The sequence below is a fragment of the Gavialis gangeticus genome, unplaced genomic scaffold, assembly GCF_001723915.1.
Source record: "Gavialis gangeticus isolate Ggan-Ray unplaced genomic scaffold, GavGan_comp1, whole genome shotgun sequence".
In the NCBI taxonomy this organism is placed as follows: domain Eukaryota; kingdom Metazoa; phylum Chordata; order Crocodylia; family Gavialidae; genus Gavialis; species Gavialis gangeticus.
Window position 1 is genome coordinate 50,141,319 of NW_017729025.1, and position 23,343 is coordinate 50,164,661.

At 41.9% G+C, this 23,343-nt stretch overlaps 1 protein-coding gene across 1 annotated transcript in view; it reads left to right on the forward strand.

Annotated features, from left to right (window-relative positions):
* Positions 1-23,343, forward strand: part of CEP128 (centrosomal protein 128) — a 249,572-nt gene that overhangs the window by 125,701 nt on the left and 100,528 nt on the right. The window contains exon 14 of the mRNA XM_019518700.1: positions 17,101-17,451. Coding sequence (XP_019374245.1) covers positions 17,101-17,451 — 351 coding nt within the window. The remainder of the gene's footprint in view (positions 1-17,100; positions 17,452-23,343) is intronic.

Genomic DNA, 23,343 nt, shown 5'->3' on the forward strand with positions numbered 1-23,343 from the left:
ACCTGCAGGGCTATGAGTTGGGAATGAGGGGCAACAGCAGGAACAGGGCACTGGCATATCAGGGCTGCCCAGTGCCACAAAGTGGGGGTGAGGGGCACAGCCAGAGCTGGACCCATGTCCTGGTGAGCAAAATGGGCCCTGATATGCCGGGAGTTCTGATCTTCCATGTTAAAAAAAACAAAAACAACCAAAAAACCAAAATCAAATGCGAAAATATATAGGTATTTAGAATTTATTTTATTATAATGATTGAGGCATCGCTAAGCTTCCAAACTGCTTTAAAATTATAGTATATCAATAAAACATTGTGTTCAACTGATATGTGTGTGTGTATATAGGGGGGGGGGTGTGTGTGTGTGTGTGTGTATATATATATATAGTGGCATTTAATTTTAATTGAAGAAAAACATGGATAGGGGGCATTAAATTAGAGAATTTGGTATTTTTAAATAGAGAAAACCAGGATCCCTGCTTATTAGTTATTTTATAATGCTACAAAAAGCCTGAAACACTTGCTTTCCACAGTGCTTCAAGGCTACAAAAGTAAAGCATGTCTAAATCCAGAGTGCTCATATTCTCATTGTTTCTAGTTGCTTTTGAACCTCAAGTAAACAGTTGAGCCCACACACGATATTCTTCTTTTAGTCCTTCCTTTTCTCTCTCTGTCTCTGTCTCTCTCAGCACTTTTGTCACACCAGGAACAGTGTACTGAGGCTATTGTATGGGACAACCAGCAGGCTCTGGAACTGTGACTTGAAGTATTTTTCGTCCTGTACCCACTCCCTCCTTTGTTTCAATGCCATGAAACTTTGCCATTTTGTGGATTTCTGTCCTTGTTTGTTCATTCCCTACTTACTTTTGGGTCAAACACTTTACGTGTTATTTTTGGAGCTGGTGTTTCTGATGTTGATCTAGGCAGTGCTCTTGCCTAAAACCTTCCTTTCATTGCTGTCCAGGCTTCAGACCATGTCCCTTGTGTGGTGGCCTGCTTTCTGCCCTTTTTTTTTTTTTTAGAGAGAGCCTATATTTCTAATAATTACTTGATTTTGCTGATCCCTCAAGTTGAGAACTTGCAGAAACAAGGAGAATAAGTCTAGCTCTTCCTCCTAGATGTATCCCTCTGTTCCATGTTGGACTTGGCATCAACAAGTTTAGCATGGCACTGTTCAGCATCTGGCAGCAGGACTCCAGGCAGACCAGCCTCCTCTCAGAGATCAGCACTGCCACATAAATCCCAGTTAAGGTCCAGAGGCAGGTTACCTGGCATAAGCAAACCATGGAAAGTCCATTTCCCTCCTCCTTGTCATGTTGTCAAAAGACTCTCTTAGTTGTCTCTCTTAGCTTTAAAATGGTTTCAAGTAGTGATTACACCTGAAGTTTTTAAGCCAGTATCTTCTAAAATGCTTTTCCCAGGAGTGTAGCTTTGATGGGTCTGGAAGAAATGGAAGTTCTGTTTTGCAGCCGAGGAAAAAAAATCTTAATTGAGAGCAGCTGAGGCAGCTTATGTCTCTTCTTTTTTTCTCCTGTCCTCTCCTCACTTCATAAAGGAGTGGCTGGAAGTCTCTTACTGTAAGCACAAAAAAGGAAGAGGAATGAGGAAGTGTACATACATGCTGCATCTAGGGCCTATGCTGTGGGGTTTGTCCTGATCATTGCTGCTGCTCCCATTTGGTGCTAGTAGTAGAGCACAAAGAGGCTTTGCTGGGAGGAATGTTAAACTATGGGAATTGTTGCATGGTAATTATGGGCAGCTCCTGGAGTTCTTAACACCTGGTTTGTTTGCACGTTAATACCTGAACCTAATTTTAAGCACTTCTTTGCAGCTCAAAGTGATGCTATTCCACCATGGCAGGATTATCTCTGATTCATACTATCCAGGTCAAGTTACAGTAAGGTGTAGCCACCCTAGGTTACACCTTCATGTAAACACCCTATCTGTCCTGTCCACCCCAACCTGCTGGTCCAGATTGGGCCCCCTGCCCTCCTCAGTACCCCAGTTCCCTGCTCATTGGCCCTTCGCTCCCTCTCCTCACTCCTTACTGCTGGTGGCTTCCTGGACTCTGTCTTGGGGGCGTGGGGAGGGGCAGGCAGGAAAGGGTTAACCGACCGGCTCGGCGGCTGCTGCTGCTGCTTCTGCTTTCTGAGCCAACCTATAAAATAGCAGAATCCGGGCAACAGTGGTGACTGGGCAGGTAGGTTAACCCTTTGCTGCTTGCTCCCCCAGGACAGACCGTGTGGGCAGCTATAAGTGGGCAGGGGATAGCCCTGGGGGGAACCCTGGGGAAGCAGGGGGGGAAGTCCAGAATGGGAGTGAGGAGATTCTTACCTTTCAGTCCTCCAGGTCCCGATAGCCTGAACGTATGACTACTCCAAACTTGAGCTAGCACTGACACCCATCAACATGCCTGTGTCTCACAGCCTTACAGGGCCCTATATGACTGTTGCAACTTTGGCAGTTTCTGGGATGATCTTGTTAGGGGGTTGCAACTGAAGTCCTTATAATATTAAAATGATGTAGTTAGTTTGAGTTCAAAACGTATCTTTCAAAAGTTTATTGGCACACAGATGATTTGTTAGCAGCTCTTGCTGTATGCTAAAATAATAAAATTCCGTGTTTTTCCACACTTTTTGTGTGAATTTAATGTTTCAAGTAATTATAAAAAATGACTGATACCCTTGTAAAAAAGCTTAAGGCACAGAGCCAGGGGAGAGCTCTGTTATTAAAGTATCAGTAGCTCTGATAAAGACTTGCTCATTTCTGCACTACCAAGGATAACCTTATAGGAGGGATAAAAGAAGTTTTTTGGAATAAGCAATTTAATTGTTCATGCATAATTCCTGCAAAGTTTACAGTTGACTTTTCACAGTAATTTTAATTTGACAGTATTTCAGCTTAAATGACAAATATTTTTTTCTAGGTGTATGTTTCAAGGCAGCCTTCCAATGAGACACAAAATGAAATGAGATTTTACTTAGCCCAAAAAGGCAGGACAAATCAATATTTTAAAAACTCCGATTTCAGAACAAATTAAATGTATGAATAGCATTTTAATTTTGACATGCATTGTCAGAACATCCTTAAATGACTTGCTGATATTCAACTTTACTGAGAACACTGAATTTCTTGCAAGACTTTGTATAAAATGTTTGATTAACTTAGACTTTATGCAATAACTGTGCACTATAATTTTCTGTGTATACTATGTATGTTTAGGAAATTGCTTTTTCTTGTAATCAAACTGGGCAATGGGTGATATCATTAAATTAATGAGAAATATTTGCTCCTTGCCTGTCTTACCTGTATGACTGTCCTCAAGGGAAATCTGACTTAGTTTGGAATCCTTCTTTCAATAGTAGAATCGTTTCGAGTTCTCAGCTGTTTTGAGTAGGCCATGAACTTCACCACCACTGCAGCAATCTTCTGCCGAGATTTTGAAGCCCCACGGTTTTCTGACAGAGCTCAGGGGTGTTATAGCAGGCCAGTTTGGCACCATGCAAGCTCTGTGATCCCATTGGGGTCCTAAGAGTGTTAGCCTCATGGATGATTGTTGCTGTGGCTGTACCAGTTGATTGCCCAGTGCTTTCCTTGTGCAGTAAGATGTAATTGTAAATATCTGTTGTGGTGTACAGTGTAGACCCCTTGCATCTACCCATCAGTTCACAGGGAGTAAAATTTACATTGCTTTTACTTTCATCAGGGTTCTCCAGAGAAAGGGGATATATAATGCCTCAAGAGATGATATAAATTATGAAATTTTAGTGAAAGAGGCACCTATAGGAAATCTTTGACAGTTTATCTTTTGGAATGGTGGGAGAAGATTGAACACATATCTAGTATACTAGAGATTTGGTTGCTGTCTAGACTGAAAGAAATGAGAGACTGCCTGAAAAGCTTTTCTGAATTGAATTAACTGTAACAAAGAATTCACAACAGGTCAGATTTAGCTTCTGGTTAAAACTGTCTCTTTTGAGTTTTATATCACTGAGGGCTTGTATGCTCATTGGAAGAAGAGAGGATTATTGGACTTTCCCTCTAAGACAGGATTTTCTTTTTTATAAGGTCTCTTCTATATCCTTTGCTTTCAAGTATGGCTGCTTCTAGAAAGAGCCATTTCTTCTGACACTGGACACTTCAAGTGTCCTGATTGCCTACATGAATCTTAACATGCTGGGGAAGCATATGAGCTACAAATCCTTTAGTTCCTCAACCCATAAATGTAAAGAGGTGTGAAGCATTGAATTTATCTTCTGTGTAAATCAGTACATTTCATATTGAATTCTGGACAACAGAACCATTCTTGATTCCTTGGCAGAGAAGCAGAGTTCCAGCATGAGCTTCCATGCTTAAGAGGTTGTCATTGTTCATTATGCCAGAAAAAGATGGTACCCAGTGAGCATATAGGGCCAGAAGGGCTAGATCTCTAGCTAATGCCTTCTCCACGTGCATCACTACCATTCCACCAATCTTCCACTGAGATTTTGAATCCCTCAGCATTCTGACAGAGCTTGGATGTACCACAGCAGGCCACTTTGGCACCACAGGAGCTATATGATCACACTGGGGAACTATCAGTATCAGCCTCCGTCCCTGTAGCATTGGATCAGCTTGAGATGACCATGGCACCATGCCCTCAGCACCACACCTGATTAAGAATGCCCAAGCAGGGATTGAACCATAAGGAACCATGAACTCTACCATACTCCCAGGCACTTACTCAGTTTTTGGTAGTGTGTTGGTTTATCAAGCATCTGGAGATATGTTTGAACTGCAAAACCTTCTTTCCACTGCCATCTGAATGCTGGAACCAGATCCTTTTGTTATTAAACAGATCCTCTGAAAGTGCTTCCATTACCCATGGGGCCTTAGGCACCACTTTTAGAGTTGTTAGAAACAACTGCTTTACGTGGGTCTGAGGATGACTATGGATCAGAATACACCACTGCTTTTTAAGGTCATTCCCTGCTCCATTCTTTAGTTTTCCAAAGAGTATTCAGGGCATCATTGATACCACAGCAGCCATTAAAATACAGGTGACATCTGGCTTCATTCAGGCCCTTCATTTAGACATGTTCATTTAATAGCACAATGGGATCTGATCTGCAATCCCAACATTCACACCTCCTGCCATAGCAGGATGCACAATTTTGGGATCATGGTTCAGATCTCCATTGCACCTTACTACCTGTCAGTACAGGGGGAGCTTGAGGTCATGATTCTAGCTGTCCCTGCACTGGCAAGTTGAAAGCCAGGTGCCTGCAGCCTGGTGTGAACCATTGTGGTCCTGGAGCTGGGACTCACTATCACCAGATAGTTGGTCTCAACCCCAAGACCAGACTGGAGCCAGTTTGAGTCTCTTGCAGTTTCAGGGCTGGGACTATCTATCAGGAGATTGTGGGTGCCAGCTTGGGATCGCACTGAGACCAGTCCCAGAGCCCTCTGCACTGGGATATCAGAAAACCTTGTGGGTAGCCCAGCTGCATTTGTGTGTGTTTAAGGTCCTGGCATGCCAGGGTCCCAGGATCAGAGAGAGGTTCCTTGTTCCCAGGATCCCCATGTACTGTAGGTGTTAGAAAACTTCATGTGAAGCCCAGCTGCACACACATTTTTAAAGGTGTCAGTACACAGAAACTCAGGATTGGGATCCCTGGGAGCTGTAGGGCAAGGCAGTCAACCTACTGAATGATGGCTAACACTAGAACATGCTTTACTCCTCACCTCCTGCCAGAGCTGCAGAACAAAGAAAGCACCCTGGCCCAGATGATGAGCTCCCCTGACTTGGCATTGAAACAGCAGTGTACAGCCAAAGACAGGGGCTGCACCCCATGGTTGTCAGCCTGCTGACATGGGGGGAGCTCTCTACCAAGTTCTGCCATGCAGTTGGCACCAGGCTGAAGGAAGGGACCCTGCCACATGTTCAATTTAAGGCATGGTAGAATCCAGCCACAAAAATATTACACAATTTGTGGAATGTTTTTGTGACTGGTTTCTTGCTTTGTCATGCATTAACTGCCTGCACTTGTGGCCAGGTTACTATTTATGGTGTGATTGATAGGTTAATCACATCTTAAATGTAACATCTTCCAGGGGCCTCACAAGAGCAGGGGGGCTGGGCCTGATCCCTTCCAGCCCTAAACTTCTGTGAATGCCTCTGTATCTGAAATCTAAAAGGCAAGAACCTGGAGTTCATTTCACACATTCACTACATATTAATGCTGTCTCTAAGGCTTCTTGATTGGATATTAGATTTAGGAAATCAGTGTTTCAACCACAGTTTTCCTAGGTCTTAGAAATCCTGCCTCTGTATGTAATGAGCACTGCTTTGGGGTTCCACACAGAATGTGCATCTAATTGATCAGTCGAAGGAGAAATGTTACAGTAACTGGAGTTCTTAGAGAAGTATTGTGTATGTTTGTACTCTTCCTTGAGTTACCCTCTCTTCCTTGAATTACTATGTATTTAGAAACTGAAAGGAAAAGGCATACATCTCCTTTTATATCCTTAGTGAAAAATACTAGGATGAGTGTAAGTCATGAAAGTACTATTAGTCAAAAATCTCCAAGCTGAAGCTCAGGACCTGTGTGCACCTACAATGAAATCTGCACATGGACATGACAGCTAAAAGGTATAATTTATTATAAGGTAGGTAACTGTTTTTTGTGTGGAGGTAAAGGCTTTGGAAAATGTTTTGATTGTATTTCAAAGCTAGGATATTACAGACCCACTAAGGTTGAAAAATGCAACACTATGTTTTGGACTCAAGTACCAACTAGTCTTTAGAAAATAAATGCATATTTGTGTGTGTGTGTGTGTGTGTGTGTGTAAAATAAGGAAGGAAGAGGAAGGCAAAGGGCATACATACTGCCACATAGTAAATTAGGCTCTTCCAATGCCAGCAGTCATTTACATACTATTTTATTGTATTTTCAAAACAATCTTAATGCATGCAAATTAAAATTAAACACAAAATATTACATAATCATTTAACTAAATAACAATTGTGTCCTATTTTCTACATGATGTATCTACCCAATATAGTCATCTGTATAAATACTTTTGAAAGTAGCATATTAAGAGACCTACAATAAGCACAGGCATTACAGCATACCTTGCTAAATATGATCCTTGTTTCAAACTATCATTGCTCAGAAAATGACTACTGTGACTAGTTCCACAAAATATTTCCAATCAATAAATCAAAACTATGTCAGAGTTAAAGTTGTTTTGATAACATGTATGTGAAAATGATTATGTAGTCATTTGCTGTCATTGGACTATTGGAGTTTATTTTATTTAATGGCAGTGTGCATGCCCCTAACTCATCAGTTGCTTAGTCTTTAATTTTTTTAATGTGGAATGGTTGGTATTTATGTTGGAGATATAGCATTCTACTTTTCAACCTTAACTTGAAGTTTTAAGTTATTTTTGTTTGGAGATCAATATGCATTCTTATATATACTTTTAATTATTTACTTTAATGTATTTTTACATTTGGATTCAGGGTACTAAAACAAAATTAACGGATTGCTTTATAGCTGGCAAAAAATAGACACCAGATATATTATTAACAATCCATTAATGTGTTCCAGCTAACTGGTTTGTAGGATAATTCTGCCAATAAAATTGGCGAGGAACACAAAACCATTGGCCATGATACATCTTCCTCATATGAAAACAAACCATGGAGCAAAAACAAATCTAAATTGAGAATATTAGCTTTAAAAAATTCTCCATTATCTTATTTGCCGAAATATAAGACTACTCTGATTATAAAATAACCTCCCAATAATTAGATTCTATATATGGAAAATTTAAAAAAATGTTATAGTTTCTTATAATGCATCTGTATTTCTAGACAAAGACCAAGGCAAATCTCCCAATTAGCTCATAGATAGCTACAGGAGGGACACAAGCCCATCACCTGTTAGTGCAGACTTAATGAAGGGGCACTTGGAGGGGCTGGATGTGTTAAAATCAGTGGGCCCAGATGAACTTCATCCAAGGATGCTGAAGGAATTGGCCAGTGTCAGAGCAGAACCACTGGCAAGGCTGTTTGAGCACTCACGGTGCTTCGGTCAGGTCCTAAAAGACTGGAAAAGGGCCAATGTGCTCCCTATTTTCAAGAAGGGGAGGAGGGAGGAACTGGGAAACTACAGGCCAGTTAGTCTCACCTCTATGCTTGGGAAAACTCTGGAACAAATCATTAAGGATCATATTTGTGGGAGCCCAGCTGGGGAAATAATGGTGAAAGGAAAGCAGCATGGGTTCATTGAAGGTAGATCCTGCCTGACTAACCTTGTTTCTTTTTATGACCAGGTCACAAAATGCTTAGATGCAGGAGTTGAGGTACATGTCATCTAATTAGATTTTAAGAAGGCCATTGATACGGTATCACATTATGTTCTCATAAATAAACTGACAGGCTGTAATGTAGATGATTACAGAGTCAGGTGGGTGGCAGATTGGCTTAGGGGTTGTACCCAGAGAGTGGTGGTGGATGGTTCGATATCAACCTGGAAAAATGTGGGCAGTGGGGTCCCACAAGTCTTGGGCCTTGAACCGATGCTATTCAATGTCTTCATCAGTGACTTGGGCAAAGGGTGTAGAGAGCACCATGTCCAAGTTCGCAGGTGATACCAAATTATGGGGCAAAGTAAACACACCAGAGGGTAGGGAATGGATCCAGGCAGATCTGGACAGGTTGGAAAAATGGTCAGAATGAAATAGGATGCAGTTCAATAAAGACAAGTGCAAAGTGCTGCACCTGGGCAAAAATAACCACCAAAAAACTTACAGGCTGGGGGATGACCTTCTCGGCAGCACAGCAGCAGAAAGGGATCTTGGAGTCGTAACTGACTCCAAGATGAACATGAGTCGTCAGTGTGATGAAGCGATCAGTAAGGCTAACCGCACTTTATCATATATTAGTAGATGCATGACGAACAGGTCCAGAGAGGTGATGCTTCCCTTCTATGTGGCGCTGGTCAGGCCGCAGCTGGAGTACTGCGTCCAGTTTGGACGCCGCACTTCAAGAGGGATGCGGAGAATCTTGAGAGGTTCAGAAGAGGGTCACTTTTATGGTCATAGGCCTGCAGGCAAGGCCCTATGAGGGGAGACTGAGATACATAGCTCTCTTCAGCCTTTGCAAGAGAAAGCCAAGAGGTGGTCTTGAGGCTGCCTATAAATTCATCAGGGGAGGGCAGCAGGGAATAGGAGATGCTCTATTTACTAGGGCACCCCCTGGAGTAACTAGGAACAATGGCCACAAATTGACAGACAGCAGATTTAGGTTGGACATTAGAAAGAACTTCACAATAAGGGTTGCCAGAAGCTGGAATGTGCTTCAAAGGGCGGCGGTGCTCTCCCCCTACTTTGGGGTTCTTCAAGAGGAGACTGGACAAGCACCTAGTTGGGGTCATCTGACCCCAGCACTCTTTCCTGCCCAGGGTAGGGGGTTGGATTCGATGACCTACTAAGGTCCCTTATGACCCAGCCTCTATGAATCTCTTAATCTTCACCTCTGTCCCATGCCCCCTGCCCTCCCTCACCATAGGGGCATTGATTTGCCCCCTCCCCCGAGCCCCTTCCTTCCCTCCTCCTCTTCCGACTTACCAGCTGGAGGCAGCTCTCTACGCTGCCGGCTCTGCTGCATGCTGTGCTGCGGCTGCTGGCAGCACAGACATTTATCAGCCAAATTATTGGCCCCATCAGGCCCGTATCCAATATAGTCAATTTTCTTTATATCAGTACTGATCCGATATCGGGCCGACGTATCGGTGCATCTCTACTTGAATATTTTTGTCCATGGTTACCCTATCAATTTCCTTCCCTTGCTTTCTACCTCCTTTTCTATTCCCCCTTCAGGAAACCTCCTTATGAGAGCCTTTTACAAAAACAGGGGCCTCCTCTATGAGTCATTAGGTCCCATGAGAATAGAGGAGCAAGGGATTCTACTCTGAGTCCTCATTCTGAACATGAGAGGGGACTTACCCTACTCAGGTGCAGGATGCAAAAGAGTAAATACATAAACAATTCATGAGGCACTTCTGGATTTAGGTTGATATTGTACCCACGAGTTCAGTTTAGGTTGATATTGTACCCACCTGTTTGTACAGGCTCAGGACTGCTGTATGCTGTTAACTTTCACAAATGCGGACTTCCATTCACTACCCATGGTGTAGCTGAATCACTACCAATACAAGGTGCTGTCCTTTAGGCCTTTAACATTGCCAACAGCCTTTACCATGGGTCTTGTCATATTAAAGGCATGCTGAAGGAAAAAAAATGACTCCTGTGACTACAGTTAATTAGATGACTAAGTGATTGGGAGAATGACATACTAAAACAGCCTGACAAGTGTGAGCTGTGTGTCAGCTTTAGTTGTTTGTCTAGGTCTTCTACTGAACCATGAAAATTCTCCATAATTACAGTCCAGGTAAGATTTTGGCACTGGAAGAGGAGATGGAGAGCAAGGTTACCAACAAGCTGAGTCAGGAAGCTGGGAGATAAGGATGATAGCAGAGTCTGGTAGTGGCAGAGTGGTCATGGTTGAGGCAGCGTCCTGTTATACCCACATTCTTTCGGGTCCTGTTCAGGGGTTTATTTGTGGGAAGTGGAGGGTCAGCTGAACTCAGTTGGCCACTTTGACAGAGTGGATGAAGGTTTAGGCCCTGCTGGAGGCTTCAGTTCAGCCTTGAGCAGTCTGGGGGATCAGCCAGAAGATGAGCAGCCATGCTGGCCAGGCCAAGGCCCTAGGTTCAAGGCCGTGGCCTGACACCTGAGGCTTCCATAATTCTGGCTGTGGTTTTTTTGTTCATCTAGGAAAAAAATGTAGTAAGCAAAACTTGGATGATTCCATCAGATCTCAGAGTTCTAACTGCAAAGCCATGAAAAAATACAGAAAGGATTCCCTATCACCATCACAATCCAGGTCATTAGTTCAGGATGCAACTGGGATAGCACGTAAATGTCCAATTTGGAGAACTCCATATACAAGGTAGATTGCCCCTGAAGAGGTAATGCTACACATAAAAATGCTGGAGCCTTGAACCATCAGAGTTCCATGTGTGGGGTTTCTCCTGCTCCTGCATTTTTAAAATATTATAGCTGTTAACAGACAACACATCAATGATGTACTTTATAAACAAGCCAGGGAGCATGCATTTATTTTTACCATTCAACAATGGATGCAGTGGAACTGAGACTGTCTAAGCAAAGTTAATTTATTAGCCGCCAACTTGGATTTCTTGACTAGGCAATCTCTTCCACATGGATGTGTCTGTAAGGATTTAAATTGCGCATGGTGGGGTTCACACTGATTGCTTCGTCCCTAAGAGCCACAGTTACAGTAGGGTACTCTTGTTCCCCTTACCCTACTTTTGTTTCCATGTAGTTCTGGTGTATGGTTTGGCTTTCAGCCTTAAGATAAATTTATCTGATTCTAAATGAATCTACCTTCTTGGCATTTCCCTTCTTTTTTCTAATAATGCTAATGGTGAAATTGGAAAGCTAATACCTCCCATTAGGAAGCCTTTGTCATTCTGAATTTGGGAACAGGTTGAATGTCTAGCTTGACTGAACCCTTAGATAGTTTAAAAATGTCCTTTTTTTCAAATTAAGCAAAACTAGTTTATTATTCTCTGTTTAGAAAGATCTATTTCACTTGCAGAAATTAAGTAAAATAAAAGAATCAACATTTCTATTAATATTTTAGTGCCACAAGTCAATTTTTTCTTGGTACAAATCAGCTTGATTACTAGTGCCTGTGAATTTTTTTTCCCTTGTGCTTTAAGATAAATACTGCAAAGGAATATTCTTTATTTTATTTTCTGTGTAGTGAATATTATTACTTATAAACTGAAGATTAAAATTTTGTTTCTACACAGCGAGATGAATGTCTTCAATTAATTGAACATTGTTTTCTATACTTTGCTTAAGCTTAGAATCATGTTTCATTAACAAGTACATGGAAATGGTAGTTGTATGAACAAAATGTGTTCTCTTAGAGTTTGTGGAGAAATAATTATTTTTAATGACCCAGAAGATTTGAAGAACTCATTATTTTGGACTGCCATCCTTTATGGTGTCACCAGAGAGACAGTAAGTGGAAAATAATAGCAGCATATATAATAAAAAATATTTAATACAGGAGTCAAAAGGTGAGGCTGTTCCACAAAATATGTGGAAGGATTAATATAATGGACTCCTGAGGTTTTATCTGGCTACTTCTACCATGTTTGAAACCTGAATCTTATGGAACTTCAAAACATAGGTCTAATGTCCTCTAAAATGCGTTTGGGTGGTGTATAAAACATTACAGTTTAAGGATTTTTCTTAATCCTCTTCTGAGTCATGGAGGTTTTACACCTTTTGAACACTCATTTTTCTTGAGCTGAAAATCATATTTGTGTAAGGGGGAAGTATATTTAATTTATAGTCATTCTCTTGATTTAAAAATTCACTCTTAGAAGCTCTCTAGTTTTCCCTTTGATGCTCTACATAACACTTACCGTGGCATTTCTTCCATTTTTATATAATGTTTTATTATTTATATTGTAATTGTCTAGAGGTCCCAACTGAGATTGGAGTCCCATTCTGCCAGGCACTGTACAAATACAGTGTGTGTGTGTGTGTGTGTTCTTGTCCTGAAAACAATATTTTAAATGGATGGGACAGGCAACAGAATCAAGGTGGAAAAAGTGCAGAGAAGAAAGTGATTTATTTAAGGCCAAACAGCAGCTTGTTAGTGAAGTTGGAATTAGCTGACTTCCAGTGTTCTGTTCGTTAGATCAGGCTGCCTGTACCACTTGGGAACTATGATAGTAGAATGAATACTGCCTTGTTTTCTTTGTTTAGCTAATAGTTGTGATAAAGACTGACAGCAGTGTTTTGTCAGCAATATCAAAAACTTGTTCATAGAACTTATTGTTCTGTTAATAAGTATCCTTTGCTTGAGATCTTTGTTTGGCTGACATATCAATAAGATACAGACAGAGTATACTATTTGGATTCACATTGAAGTAAGTTTTCAAGTGCCAACAATGGTATTTAGAGAATTTAATATTAGTAAATACATTTACTGTAATGTTGTTTTACTAAAGGCGTAGTTAATTGTATTTCATGTTGACACAATGCAGATGCTTCCCTCCCTCTGGAGGGCATCCTTCCACATTGTAGAACTGTAGGATTTGCAGTACCAGGGTACATTTGAATAATGTATCAATTACGGTATCTCAATTCATAGCACAGTGGGCTTCAGATTATAGAGAAAGGAAAATGTGTCCTTTTGCCATAATATTTGGGCAGCAGCATAACTGTGTGCATAGAAGGGGGCAGTGGAATTCCTTCCTGGCGTGCTGAAGCACAGGAGATGAAATGTATTGTACTCATTACTGTCAGAACTTTTATGAATAAATGGTTTTATGCATCCTAAAGATTATTTATTTATTTATTTATTGCATAGCAGTCATTCTCTCTCCTTAGGGGCAAGAAAGGGCGTATGTTATAGTGCTCCTACATCTTGCTTTCATCAACTCGAATAGGGCATGGCTTCTTTTGGAGGTGTCAGTACTGCAGTGGAACAGACTAGAGAGGTTAACTGTGGAGTCATAGAAATTGGGCTTCTCCACTGATCTTGTTTATATACTCTCATCATGTATCATCCTCTGAGCAAGGAGTGAAGATCTAAAATCCAGTCTCAAACACTAATACACCATGTTTACATTTGGACCCACCATCGGAGCTAAACCAGATAATCACTTAAAAGATCTCATTTGCACAAACATTGCTAAAATAGGAAAGAAAAACAGAGTTTGTGATATATACACAGAATTACTGATAATACATTTTTTTCAGGAAGCATTTGTGTGTCTTTAATATCTGGAAAGATCTTGGTATAAATTGGAGAGAGTGTAGACTTGTTTTAGGTAATACAAATTGATTAATATAAGATGTTTAAAATTATATTTCTTTCTTTGAACTTCTGTATTCAACTGAAAGTAGAAGGGAGGAGTAGAAGTTTCCTTTGCATCTCTCACCATATATCATTTTCTGGCTTCTATAAGAAGGATAACAAATTTTAAGCATTTCACTGAGATATTGTAGATTAGAAAGATTATTCTTAGATATAATGTTTTATTACCTAAGCAGTGTTGTGTTGATCAGCATAGTTCTTGAATGGATGAGGGAACACTGACAAGGAAAACACAAATGTAGAAAATGATTCATCTTAGAATCATAAAAAAATGGGCTGGAAGTGACCTCAGGAGGTCATCCAGTCCAACCCACTGTTAAAGGCATGTGCATCCCTGTCTATACCATCCCAGCCAATTGTTTGTCTTTCTTGCTTTTAAAAACTTCAGAGGATGGGGATACAACTTAAGTAATTTGTTATAATGTTTAACCATCCTCATAGTTAGCAATCCATCTAATGGACACCTCCAAAAAGTATGACATCCAACCTAAATTTCCCCTGTTGCAGTTAGACTGTTGCATCTTGTCCTGTTCCGTGTGGCCACAGAGAACAATATATCATAGTGGTGCTCAAACTTCTGGCCCCATGGGTTAGTTGAGTGATATGGGATCGATCAGCAGGTGCAGTCCAGCATGTTGGCTCAGTTGTACATACCAGATCCAGCTACATGCAGTGACCCAGTCTTTTGTCAGGCTAACCCTACATGTCAGGTCTAGTTGATGGTTAGAAAATGATATTTAGAGGTTTGCTTTTGGCAGTTGGCTTGTCGGTAATGTAGATATTGCATTAGAACAATGGTCCAGGGCAGTGGCAAGGGTTAATTGATTTCTAAAAGCCTGTTTGTGACAAAGTTTCCTTCCAAGACTACTGTGTCTGACAGGCAAGTAGACACACAGGCTGGGAAACAGAAGACATGCACCACACTGTTCCATAACATGAGATAAGGGACTCTGCCATTGCAGAGCCCTTGGGATTTATGGTTTTGCTCAATGGATCAAATTAGGAGGCCTGGAAAAAGCCCAAATTAAGATACGTGCATGTGATGGATTTGTGAAACAAAGGAATGTGCTGATAGGGTATGATGACCACAGAGCGACCAAGAAATGCCCAAAGATGATGAGTCATCAGAAACGAAGGAATACAAAAGGAGGGATTTAAGAGCAGCAAAGGGTCCCTGAGAAAGGAACCTGAGGCCGTTATGGATAGAGGGCATATTGCCAGCCCATCTTACCCATCCCACAGGGAGAGGGTGGGTGTTGCCTTCCAACCTCCAGGCTGTTGACATCTGACATTCAAGAGGGAACCTCAGAGTGAAGCCCACATACTGGGCAGATGTACCTTGACTCTGTGAACCCTAGAACTGGTAGATATAGAATTGTTTGCATTATTTTTATCTGTTATCACTTTATCAATAAAATTAATCTATTATCGAATGGTGAGGTCATGGTTGGTCTGAGGGTTTGGGTCTGCCCAGAACATAGTATCTGGGTCATGAATCCAGTGCCAGCACTGGTCACATGCCAGCCTTGACCCCATGTACCTGGTTTAAGCCATGGAGTGACCAAGACAGAAACAGCAAATAAAGTAACACTACCACCATTCCCCTGCTGCCAGATATCTGGAACTGTAGGGAGACTCATCGGTTGGATGACACAGCTCTGTGGACTGGATCTGGCCTGTAGGCTAGAGGCTGGACACCACTGGTCTATCACCTTTCTTTTTATAACCACTCTTCTGGGAATTAAAGATTGTTATCAAATCCCCCATCAGGCTTCTCTTCTCCAGACTAAATAATTCCTGTTCTTTTAATGTTCTCTCAGTCATGTTTCCTAAACCTCTAATCATTTTAGGTACTCTCTGTTGTGCACACAGTAATTGTTATTCTTAGTTCTGACTTGGTATAGAACTGCTATTCCAGTCCGGTTTTAAGAAGTGCTAGTGTTTGAGTAGTAAAAATTGGTATTTTGACCATTTGACAATCGCTGAGTGTATTTTTCAAGAGTATTAGCTACTTCTAACACTTTAGCTAATTGTTCTCCATTTTCTTAAAGTTCTAATGAGAGTTTCAATTAGTGTTCTTTGCTTTTGTCTTAAAACACTTTGTAGCACTGTGGAACGGACTGGGGGCTACTCTAGCACCCCCTGGCTTCTAGCCTGAGCCACGGCAGGCACGTGCCTGCATTTTCTTAGTTCAGAGGGGATGTCTCTGCAGTTACAAACTGATTCAGCCTAGGCAGGTTAGACTAACCTGCAAAGATTGAATCAATTCAGGCTCAGGCTTTTTGAATGTCTGTCTGTAGCCTAAGAAAAAAGCCTCTGGCCAATAGCAGCTCCCATTCACATTTAGGTACAAGAAATCTTTTCCCCACCTACCTCTGCCTGCCCACCCACTCCTGCTTCCCTGCCTCATCCCTCTCTCTAGTGTCCCTCCCAACATCCCCCTTTCCTACTGAAGGTCTGTGGCTGTCCCCATAAAAATGCATAACTCTGCTCTTTCTGGCAACAAACAGAATAGAATATTTAAAAAAATAACAGAAAGACTCTGTCCCTGCCCTAGTCCCCATCAAAAGGTACGCTTAGCAGTGCTCCAAGATGGCGTCTGCCTAGTCATCTGACCAGGAAGGCCTGCCAGTTCTGAAGACTCTGCAGGCTGACTAGGTCCCTCTGTTTGAGTGGCTAAGGTGGTGCATGGGCTGGACCACAGCCTTCCCTAGAGTGGAGGGAGTAGCAGTGGTTAGTGCTACTTCCTCCACTAACCAATGGTTAGCAATGGGTTAGTGACTCTGGCCCAGTGGACCAGAGTCGCTAAAAACTCTCTCCCCTCTTCTTCCCCTCTCTTTCTCTCTCATCCACAAACAAATTCAAGTACTGCCTTTATGCCAACAATTTGCAGGTCTACTTCTCCATTCTAAACCTGTCTCCTATTTTTCTCATGTCCCTCCCTCTCCTTTCTTTTTCTTTTAATTCACCGTGGGTAAAAGAGAACTGTTCCCTTTTTGTCCTTCTACTACCTTTTATGGTAAATAGGAACGTGATGCATTTATGAGCTGCATTGTATGTTGCTTTTGTAATGTTTCATGCTGTAAATGTCTGAAGACAATGTTTTCATAAGATGTTACAATGTTTCTAGGTACTAACAGCTGACTTGGAAAGCAGGGAGAAGCAGCAGCAAAGAATGCTAGAGCAGCTGAAGGAGATACAGAGCTGCTATAAGACTTGTGAGAATGAACGTAGACAAACTGAACTCCAAACTGCTGAACTGGCTCAACAGGTTGAAGAGGCCACCAAGGAAGCAGAACGGTACCTTGTTGAATTCAAACAGTCTGAGGCCCTTAGGCTGGAGGTGGAAAAGAAGAAAGAGGAGCTGAAGGTGAAGGCTCAGGAATCCATTCGACAATGGAAGCTAAAATATAAGAAATTGGATCGTGAGATGGTGAAACAGAATGAAACTGTCAATCAGCTAATGGACAAAAACAGTCAGGTAGGTTAATTCTCCCTGGCCCCCCTGCTACCCTTTATTTATAAACAATGAGGAGGAAAAATATTTATTGTCGAATTCTTTGTCAGTTTTTTACCTTTGGACTTTAGTTAGTTCAGACAATAAAAATCAATCCTTTCAGTTCTTTATCCATTCCCCTTTGATTTTTGTCTATTTTTTCAAGTAGTTTAAACTGCAGCGTCTGGGTTTATCCAAATAATAGGTGGTTTGCAAAGAGACTCATAATCTCTGCTTCCAGAATATCAGGTGGTGTCATTAGCTGAAAAAGGATTAGATAACACTGTATTTAAAATTCTCATAGCACTTTCAATAATTCTAATTTTACAAATGTGGAATTGCCACAATGTTTTGGCAGGTTACATACCCAAAAGTCTTGAGTGTAATATGCAAAATGTAACAATTAGATGTTCATTAGACATGCAAAAGAAAAGAAAATGTTTACTATTTTACATTAAAAAAACCTCTGGGTTACTTTACCAATATAGTTCACTTATCATTATTTTATTACCTTATAGAAGGGGTATCAAATTCCTCAGGCTCCACATGGAGCTAGGCATAGGTGCTGCATTCAGCATGAATCCTGAACTGGCTTTGTCTGCAGCATGTCCCAACCCCAGCCACATGCATCATGTGCAGCCTAGACCTGCACACCCAGCCCCATTTGTACCCCAGCTACAGCTCTGCAGGTTGTGTGCAGTATACCATGGATCTGGCCCCAAGTGCATGCCTTGGTCCTCATGCAGCCTGGCCCAGATCAGGATCCAGTGCTCTGCAAAGTGTGTGTGGATCCACTGTGGCACGTGGCATGCAGCATGCAAGGTCAGTCCAAGACCTGCAGGCTGGATGATAGGGCTCTGTGGGTTGGTTCCAGCCTATGGACTGTATCTTTGATACCCCTGTCGTAGGGCTTAGGGATCCTGGTCATGGTACCAGGACTGTCTCCTTCTAGGCATTGCAGAAACACAGGACAAAGAGAGAGCGTTTGTCACAAAGAGCTTAAACTTTAAGACAGGAGATAGGGAGGGAAAGAGATGCACAAGGAAACAGAGACAGTACTGTTGACCACAGTAGGCAGTGCTCTTAGCAAAATATGCTTATATAATGAAAGAATAAAAAAACCCAAACAGTTCTGTAACCAGAAATAACTAAAAGGTGATCAAACTATTTTTTAAATTAATAAATACTTTGACAGCATGTTAAGATTTGATCATTACTGAGTATCCAAAAGTGAGAAAATGTCAGAATTATTCATGCAACTGTAATTTGGCCCTGGTGTATATATGCACATGTATACACAGGCACATTTCTGTAATCATTACTATGATTGCCTGGTATGCCTCTTACAAGTTTATAGCTTGTTTTTCCTTCTGTACAGAAAACATTGGACAAGTTAGACATATCTAAGTTAAACAAAAGTTAAAGGTGATCTAGCTCTCTCCCTGTGCTTTATCCAAGATGAAATTTATGAAGCTGTAAAGATTTCTTATGTCATTTTTGAGAAATAACCTTAAATCACATTATCATATGCTATGCCATAGCGTTTAAGCGTGACTTTAAGGATTTGTATGATAGTACATATGGACAGTTGGAGGGAGTTAAATCTCTCTGTGCAGTTTTAACCACCCATTCTTGACCTTTTTTCTTAAAAAGTGATACTATGGATGCATTAAATGCACATTTAGAAACTGGCTAAAATTTCAGTAAACTTGCCAAATTGCAGTAAAGCAGACTTCTCTGAGGAGAGAGATCACCTGTCAAAAGTTCACCATAGTGCCCAAGATACAGAGGGTAGGAGGGCAGCGCAGCGTACCTAAAGTTAGGTTCTGCAATACATAATTAAGTGTCTAACAAGGGAGCCTGTTTTCAAAAACTGCTGGACACCCCACAGGGCTCATTTACTTCATTTTACTTCTGTTAAAAGTAGGTGAGCCATTTAAAAAAATAAATGTTGTTATGGTATAACTTTTCCTTCAGAAAGGACTTTTTCAGGTGTTAATAAACTACCACTACGACTAGTACTGCTACTACTAGCTTCACCTTTGGGAGACCTCGAGCTAAAATACTTCTCTCCAAAAGGCAAAACTGTCAAAAAATTATGAATGACTAGAAACACTTTAGCAACCAAAATTTTAGCTTTCAGTGTTTGTCTATCAAAAGAGGTGTACATCTTCATTAATGTTTTATAGTTGTAACACCTTTCGCCTGAAGGTTTTGAAGATGTTTAATGCACAGTAATTTTCACAACAGCTCTCTGAGAAAAGTATTATCCCAGTTTTATACATGGAGAAAATTGGCACCTAGGAAGGCTAGGTAAATTGCCCAGGAGCACAACGTAAGTAGAAGAACCTAGGATCCTAGGTACCTAGGGTAACTATTAGAATACAGTGTTGAAAGCATGTTTTTGTTCGAAGTATTAGTCTAAAGATAAAGCTTAATGATAAATATTTGTAAAGAATAATTGCCTAATGCTTAACTGGGGTAAAATGGAGATGACTCTGCTTTAAATGTTTTTTAGAAAGCTACATGTGTTTGAGAGTATAAATGTAGACAAAATGAGGAGTTTGTAAGGCTAGGGACAGACATTAAACATAAACCATTTTAAGTGATCAGAAACTGGTTTAAACCTGTAACAGAACAGGTGTTCAGTGTACATAAACCAGTTTCAAAATGGCTGAAACTGGTTTGAGATAAATCTGGTTGAATGTAGCATCAGACTTAACTGATTTGGGTCACACCAGTTTATGCAATGTCTGTCCCAGACCCCTTGCTGGTTTAAGATAAACCACGCTCCTTCAGCATCCCAGCATGCTCTCTGGGCTGGGCTAGGCGGGGCTCTCTGCTCCACAGCAGGGATGGCCCCTCCCCTCTGCTCCCTGGCTGCAGTTCCAGCAGAGGCTTGCAGGCACAGAACGTCTGCCTGGCTTCTCCCTGCGAAACAGGGATTATTTCCCTCTCCCCTCTGCCTTATGCAAACACCTCAGCATTAGTTAGCAGACCACATACTGTCTGCTTTCTGTGTTGTGGGAGATGACAAAGGCAGACAGGCTTTTTGGAGCTAATCAACAGGTAGCTTAATGTCCTTCCTTGGAAAAACTGTTTAAGAAGAGCTCCATTAGTTAATGGAGAGAGACTTTGTTTTCTTAATGGGTTAATAGACACTGAGTTAGAGGTGATAAACATTTCCTGCTGGGGTGCTGAAGAGGGACGGGGAAATAATAAGTGTCCTGCTCTGGTCTGGCCATGCCCCGCTCAGCACTCTGAAACAAAAGGAGGGCTGCTTTAGTGTTCCCGGCTTCTAGCCTGAGCCTCGTGGCAAGGAATATTAAGAGTGTTGGAACAATGACGTGGCCTTGCTTAACTCCCATTTTAACCTGAAAGGGATCTGTCATGGATGTTATTCCTGGAATTTCTCCTGCATCTTGTGAGCCGTGAAGATCATGTCAGTTGTGCCTCTTGATGCTCAAAATCAACACCCAAGATTCCGGGAGGAGCTCTTCAGCGAGTGGAAGGAGTCAGTTCAGGAATGTTCTTGAAATGATCTTTCCTGTAGTGGACAGCAAGGCAGTCCCTCCCTGTGTAGCTTCCACAGTTAGACTTGTCTTCTTTCTTGAAGATTGTCACAGCCATGGTGTCCCTGAGGTTATCTGGGATTTCCCCATCATTCCAGATCCTTAAGATGAGGGCATGAAGCTGTAATGTGAGCTCTTCTCCCCTCCCCCCTGCACCCGCTTGAAGATTTCCACAAGGATTCCATCTGCTGTTGGTGCCTTGTCATTCTTCATATGCTTGATGGCTTTCCTCACCTTGTCAAGGGTTGCAGGGATTCCAAAACCATCTCTGACTTGGTATTGTGGGATGGAGTTGAGAACACTCTTGTCAACAACAGAGCCTCCTCTTTCCTTTATCAGGTCTCTTCCATCCTTAGGTCTCAAGGGGTTGGTCCCTGAGTGCTCAGACTGTAGATGGCTTTGGTGTCACTGAAGAAACCATGCATATCATGGATGTCATTGAGATGTTGAATCTCCTTAGCCTTGTCTTCCCACCATTTGTTCTTTATATTGCGGGTCCTCCTTTAGATCTCTGCCGTGGCTTTTTGGAGAGTCAGTTTCTTTTGCTTGGAACTGGTGTCATTTTGCCAAGTACAAAAGGCCTTGAGCTTGTGATCGATCAACTCTTGGATCTCCCAGTTCATAGTTCATAGTTTCTAGGGTCGGAAGGGACCTGAGCAGATCATCTAGTCCGACCCCCTGCCATGGCAGGAAGAGCACTGGGGTCAAATGACCCCAATAAGGTGGTCATCCAGCGACGTCTTAAAACCCCCCAGTGTGTGAGCCTGCACCACCTCACATGGAAGCTGGTTCCAGACCCTAGCCACCCTGACCGTGAAGTAGCGCCTCCTGATGTCGGACTTAAACCTTCCCTCCACCAGCTTGTGACCATTGTTCCTGGTCACTCCTTGCGGCGCTCGGGAGAACAGGGACTCCCCCGAGTTGTTCTCATCAAACCAGTCTTGATGTTTCCTGGTAATGAATCCAAGTGTTTCTTCACAGATTCTGATGACAGCGGCCTTGAGGGCATCCCACAGGCTGCTGATATTCTCCCATTGTTGATTGGAATTCAGCAGCATTTCTTTGAGTCAATGTTGAAAGAGGTATCACTTGCTTGGGCCCTTGAGTCCTTCAGCATTTATCTGTCAGCATTGCTTCTATTGCAGCTGTTGTTTGGGAGCCAGTTTGAGTGACATAACTAAGCAGGTGAGTTGGTGATCAGTACAGTAATCATCTGCTCCTAGCATAGCTTGGGTCATGTGGACATTTCTGTGATCCCAGGCATGGACAATGACGTAGTCAATCAAGTGCCAATGCTTAGATCATGGGTGTTTCCATGATGTCTTTTCCTGTTTTTCTGGTGGAACAGGATGTTGGTGATGGTGAGTTCATGTTTTGAGCATTTGGTCAGGAGGAGGATGCCACTGGAGTTGTCCTTTCCTATTCTTTCTTTGCTGATGGTTCTGTTCCAGAGGTTAGAGTCCTTTTCAACTCTGGCATTGAAATCACTGAGAAGAATAAATCTGTTCCCCTATGGAATGTCAGAAAGGACTTGGTCAAGGTTGGCATAGAATTCCTCCTTGGTATCATCGGTGGTGTAAATATGTGCTCATGATGGTGGCATATTGGCTACCAGTTTAAGATGGAGAGTTATGAGCTGCTTGTTAATTCCAATTAGGTACTCATTAAGTTGGTTTATGAGTTCATTATAAATGGAAAAACCAGCTCCATGAAGTCAGTGTTCTCCTCCCTGTTTACCCTTCCGCAAGAAGGTATAGTCACCTCCATGTTCTCTGAGCTGTGCATCTTGCACTCACCGAGTCTTGCTACGTCATTGTTGTGTCGTCGGAGTTGTCGGGCCATGACTACATTGTGGCATTCTGGGCATTCGCTATTAGGGTTGTCCATGAGGGTCCTGATGTTCCAGGTCCCAAAAATGGTGGTGCGTCTTCACTGGTATTTTCAGTTGCAGTAAAGCTGTTCCCAGTGGATGTGGTTAGCCAGTCAGGAAGAAATACAGAATACTGTATTAGGCAGACTGTGTTTAGGGCACCTTTTCTAGCCTCCTCCCATGTGAGGTGCACAGAGTGGATCCTGAATAGGGCTGCTCAGCCACAGTTGCAGCTGCTGAATTGCATTCCTGTCTTGTTCAAATGCTAGAGCACGTTCGTGTAACTTCCATCTTCATGCCAGTTCATGAGTAGGAGTTTCCAGACCTCACAATTGTGCTTCTGTCACCATTAGTGGTTGCCAAAGGGCTTGAGGAATGTGCTGAAAAAGCAGTTTTTATGCATGACACCTGTGCGTGACTTCTTTTATGGTGGAT